At 39.1% G+C, this 4935-nt stretch overlaps 1 protein-coding gene across 1 annotated transcript in view; it reads left to right on the top strand.

Moving 5' to 3' along the window:
* Positions 1-3491: 3491 nt before the first annotated feature.
* The window catches only part of ep300a (EP300 lysine acetyltransferase a), a 24807-nt gene continuing 23363 nt past the window's right edge, over positions 3492-4935 (top strand). The window contains exons 1-3 of the mRNA XM_020587873.1: positions 3492-4034; positions 4188-4197; positions 4319-4442. Of these exons, the coding sequence (XP_020443529.1) occupies positions 3943-4034; positions 4188-4197; positions 4319-4442 (226 nt within the window). The 5' untranslated portion in view covers positions 3492-3942. The remainder of the gene's footprint in view (positions 4035-4187; positions 4198-4318; positions 4443-4935) is intronic.

Raw genomic sequence — 4935 nt, 5'->3', positions numbered from 1 at the left:
ATAAGAAAACTGGATATCCGTGCTACACGTTCTCTGTGTGTGTTACATTCAGGTGGATCATGACACAAATTTCACAGGAGAGGCAGGTTGCTGCTACTGTATCTGTACACACAGCAAATCTCACCTAGTAATTTTAGGCTTAGACTTTCCATCTTAAACAAACTTGGTTTGTTTGCATTGCAACTTCACAATGTATAGTTGACCAGTCTACCATAACATAACACAGCTGACTGCCTTTCATGCTGAAAAGCTTAAGATACCTGATGTTGTGTAGGGAGTGGAAAATGACCCTGAGTCAAAAATCACTGTGCATTTGCACTTAGATAACAAATGGCAGTTAAATGGTTACATTTTCCTTTATCTTTACGCCTCACTGATCCGGTGCAGCGTAATCAGTGCTACGCATCAGTCAGAACCTGCTAGAGATAAGATCTTTTTACTTAAAAGTGCTAATGAAGTTTTCATAAGTACACATTACTTAGCCCTAGCATCTTTTTCACGACTCCTTCAGAGTTTCACATCCTTCGCTACGTGAATGGAGTAATGCGTAGTAAATATTAAAGCACTGAAGCACTTATTACATTACTCACACCTACAACATTTAGTTTGTTAAAAGACAAGGATAACCTCAGCAGTCAAGTCCAAATTACATTACTGTGATCCTTGATCTGCATCTTAAAGTGTTCCGAGCTCCTCAGGCTGGCTTTAGCATGTGAAACCAACATGTGCAGGCTCCCTGTTTACCTTCCATGCCATCGTTACAGTAATAGTTCACTCAGTGTGTTTGTACACTGGTGGCATTTAAGTTGGCTTTATGAAAGGCAGGTCTATACTGACCTGTATAGTTTATTTCCGCTGTTGATGTTGTTGTTGACCTTCATGCTGGATAAAATATTTCATTATTTTTCTTGAAGTCATGTGATGTGAAGGTTATATTTGTTCTCTGACACATGTGGCTTTTGTTTTAATCTACCCCAGGTTTGTGTATCACTTCTGGTTATTACATTTTGCTGCAGTTCATTGAAATTACATGGTTCTGAGCTGATAAACAACCTTGTGCTCAACAAATATTCAAGTGACTCAGCTCCTTTTCCCGTCCTTCTCCCTGATGCAGTTTGTGTCATTGATTTGCCGCAGCAACACACCTACACAGCCACAAAATATGAATTGGTTTTCAGTTAGAAAATGATTGGTTATAAGAATTGTTTTATTAACTCAGAGAAACCAGGGTTGTTAAAAAAAAAGTGGAAAAACAAAGCCTCTTTTTGTACTGTATTTTTACATTTTGTTTTATGGTTTGCTTTCTTGATTTGGTTTTCTCTTTTCTCCTCCCTGGTTGGAAGTTTATGATCACACAAATGGACCAAATCTCTTGAAAAAATTTAATAAACAAAACCGTTTTAGGAAAAAGAATGTTTTCCCTTTTTCCAAAGCACACAGTTGACATGTTTGGTCATGGGGTAGCTGTGGCTCAGGAGCTGGAGCGGGTCGTCCCCTAACCCTAGGGCCATCGAAATGGCCCTGAGTAAGACACTGAACCCCTAGTTGCTCCTGGTGATGTCAGTGGTGTGTGAATGGGAAATGGTGTGGCATTTAATTCCATCTGTGAAAAACAATAACTGCACCTACAGTGCTATTACCATGTCCTGCTGGGATTAGCGAGGCTTTGTTCACCGCAGTAACAAAGATGTTAAAACCTAAATTCATGTCAAATCCCAGCATCTCACAAAATAGTAAACCAGGACATAATGCCTGCAGCAGGTAGGAACTAAACTGTCTGGGAGATTCTTTGTGGAATTTTATCAAAATGTAGCTAAAGTTCTGATTTCAATCTGTTGGTTACCATCAGGCAGAAGGAATTTGGCAAAAATAAATGAATGAATGAGACAAAAAAATATGTTGAAAAGTATGGGCAACAATCTTTGGAGCCCTGAGGTAAACAATTTATAGATTTGTATAAGTTGTTATTTTCTCATTAAATCTGCAACCTCTTCAATTGTGGGAAAAGTTATTTATTTATTTATTTATTGTTGTAAGGATTTGCAGTCTTACTACTGGCAATGTCTGATGGGGTCACATGCATGAAATATAATAGATTTGGTATAAATTACTAAAATATACACAAAAAACATTGTTTTATCAAATAATGGCACTATGCAGAGCATGTTTTTATACTCAAGATAGGCTTTTTAATAACATATATGATTATGTATCCCATAAAGGCAAAACAAGCATAGTGTGCTAAAGTCCCAAAGTCCTATAATCTCACTCTTTGCTATTGCTGACAACAAACACATTAATTTTCTTTTACAGACCGTCTTGTCCCACTGTCCAGTTGTTAGGGATACTCACAAAACATTATTCTAAATTGTAGTCGCCAGTTGTTAGGGATACTCACAAAACATAAATAATAAATTGTAGTCAGATCAGGCAGATAATGATGATAAAACCTAAATTCATGTCAAATCCCAGAGAACTGCTAAAAAAAAGAAGTGTTTTAATTTGATCATATAGAAGCATGATATCACTTTAAGTAATTTGTGGTCCAGGCAGATAAAATATACACATGACACTGTCATACAACACTAACCTATAAATTTAAACTAGGACAATTTTTGTGGAAACACTGAGAACACTGTATTAAGATGTACCTGTGTGAAAGGCTGTGACTGAATTGTAGTTAAGCATAGCATATAACTGCTCTTGTGCTGCTATGTGTTTTTAAAAAGATGCTGGCCTTTCAAACAGATCTTTTGCTTTACAGAAACCTAAAAGAATGTGGGATGACTTTCGCTGGACTGATTGATTCAGCGTGTTCCCCTAGAGAAAAAAATTATGTGGAGCTTCAAGCAGCACATTTACTTTTCCAGATCTTGATATGTCATCAACTCCAAATGAAGAAGAAAAGGCTGATAACTGAAAGCAAGAACAAAAGTGGATGGTGATTTTATTCAACTTAAATTTCAATGACTTTGGTTTGTTATTAAGCCATATCTGGAGAGTTAGCACCACAGAAGACCAAGGAAATTGCATTTGTCTGTGCTGAGAACCTACAAATTTCTGCTTGAAGGCACCATGTCTATAAGAAAGCAAAGGAAAGAAGAGTGAAAGGACTCGGTTGTTAATTTAGGGAATGTTAACTGCTGACTGAACCAAGTTTGTCCTGACAACCACACACACAGTTTTTGGTGTTTGAATCCATATTTGTGGACTTGAAAAACAAAGTTGTGCTAAGTGTTTAATTTGCTTTTTAAAAGCAAATTCAGAAGAGATTAACTATTAGCTGTATTAGAGGAAACTGTTGCACATAATCCATCTTCAAGCTTTGCAGCCAAACCTCTAGGCCTACTATATGCACAGCTTAATTAATCATAAATAACTTTTTCTTTTATGCATAGCACAGCGATAAAGCATTGCACCTTTTTTTGCATCTGTACATTTGTCAGCTTTATTATTTTTTTATTTGCATCCCAACATCCTCACCCGCTGCCACAGGCAGCAGCACCATCACTTCGCAGGCAAACAAGATCTTTCTGCCCGACATTATCTTCCTCCAGACTCCGCTGGAAAGGAGGTTGAAATGACCGACGCAACCATGGGAGTGAGTTTATTTGCAACCGAAGAAACCGTGTAAGTTTAGAGCGAAGCCGCTGCGTGTGTCTTACTCTTTACTTTCACCGACCCCCTCCTCCTCCGCTGGCAGAAATTTATAAAGAACAAAAAATCCGACGAGGGAGGGAGGGGGGTTGATATACGCCGAGGCTGAAATCGAGAGGCGAACCCAGGGTAAGAGGAGTAATTCGTACACGGGACTTTCCCCCTCTTAGTCCCTCCAAAGGAGGGGGAAAAGTCGCAATATTGGAAACGAAAAGGAATGAACTTCTAAAGGCGTGAAAACGTCTGCAATTGTGGATACTTTATATATTTTTATTTCGAAAAAATATGGCCGAGAACGTTCTGGACTCTGGCCCGCCTTCAGCCAAGAGGCCTAAACTCTCATCTCCGGCACTTTCCGCCTTCAGACAAAAGAACCGGTTAAAATTAAAATAAGTATTGTCTTATGATATTATTTGTTATGGTGTTATTCGGTTAGCTGGTTAGTTATTTTTCGGCGTCTTGGGTTTACTTGAAAGCGGAAGAATACGCTGGATCACTCTTCTGTTTTTGTCGTAGCTTGCTAATATTAGCGTGCTAGTAGTGAGTGTGTGTCGTACGTGAAGAGGAGCTCCCCAGCTAGCTCGCATGCTAACAGCCATTTTAGCCGGAGGTAGCTCTGTTAGCCATTCCGTTAACGTTAGACTAGCTAACTTAATGCGAGTCCTCAATCGGTGGCCTCTTGTCTAATGGCTACTTTAGCCAGGCTGTTCATAAACTCAGTGCGAGGCCAACTTATGATAAAGTTTTTGGTGTCTTACTTGGGCCAAATTGTCAGTCAGCTTCAGGTACCTCCATTCTGTTATTTGAGTTTTTAAGGCGTCTAATGTCTAAAACAATCCGTTGTTTTGCTCCAACATAAGTCCGGCATTCTCCCACTATCGTTAGCTACCATTAATAATGTCAGTGATAGCAGAATTCGACGATGGTGCTAGCGTAGTTGGAGAGCTAAATTTAGGCCCACGGGTCCGACTGATTGTTAAGATCAAATTGCCATTGTTGGTGTGTGTTTTATGGATAGCGTGTGGCAGCAGCTGGAATAGTGGTCTGAGATCAATCTGTGGAGCATGGACAGCGCCATGCCAAGTCAAGTTATTAGGAAAATACTGCTCCAAGCACGAAATAGTCGCCCAGATTTCATCACTTAATCATTCACTCAGTCATTTTACATGAGCAGTTGTATCTTGGATAGTGTGCTAAGCATTACATTGTCATTGGAAGTTAGCATCTGTAGAAAGGGATTTCCACGAATTAACCAGATGTTGCACACACTTACGTTAC

This window comes from Monopterus albus, unplaced genomic scaffold (assembly GCF_001952655.1).
Source record: "Monopterus albus unplaced genomic scaffold, M_albus_1.0 scaffold485.1, whole genome shotgun sequence".
Classification (NCBI taxonomy): Eukaryota; Metazoa; Chordata; class Actinopteri; order Synbranchiformes; family Synbranchidae; genus Monopterus; species Monopterus albus.
The sequence above is the reverse complement of the archived record's forward strand: the minus strand, read 5'-3'. Positions and strand labels throughout refer to the sequence as shown.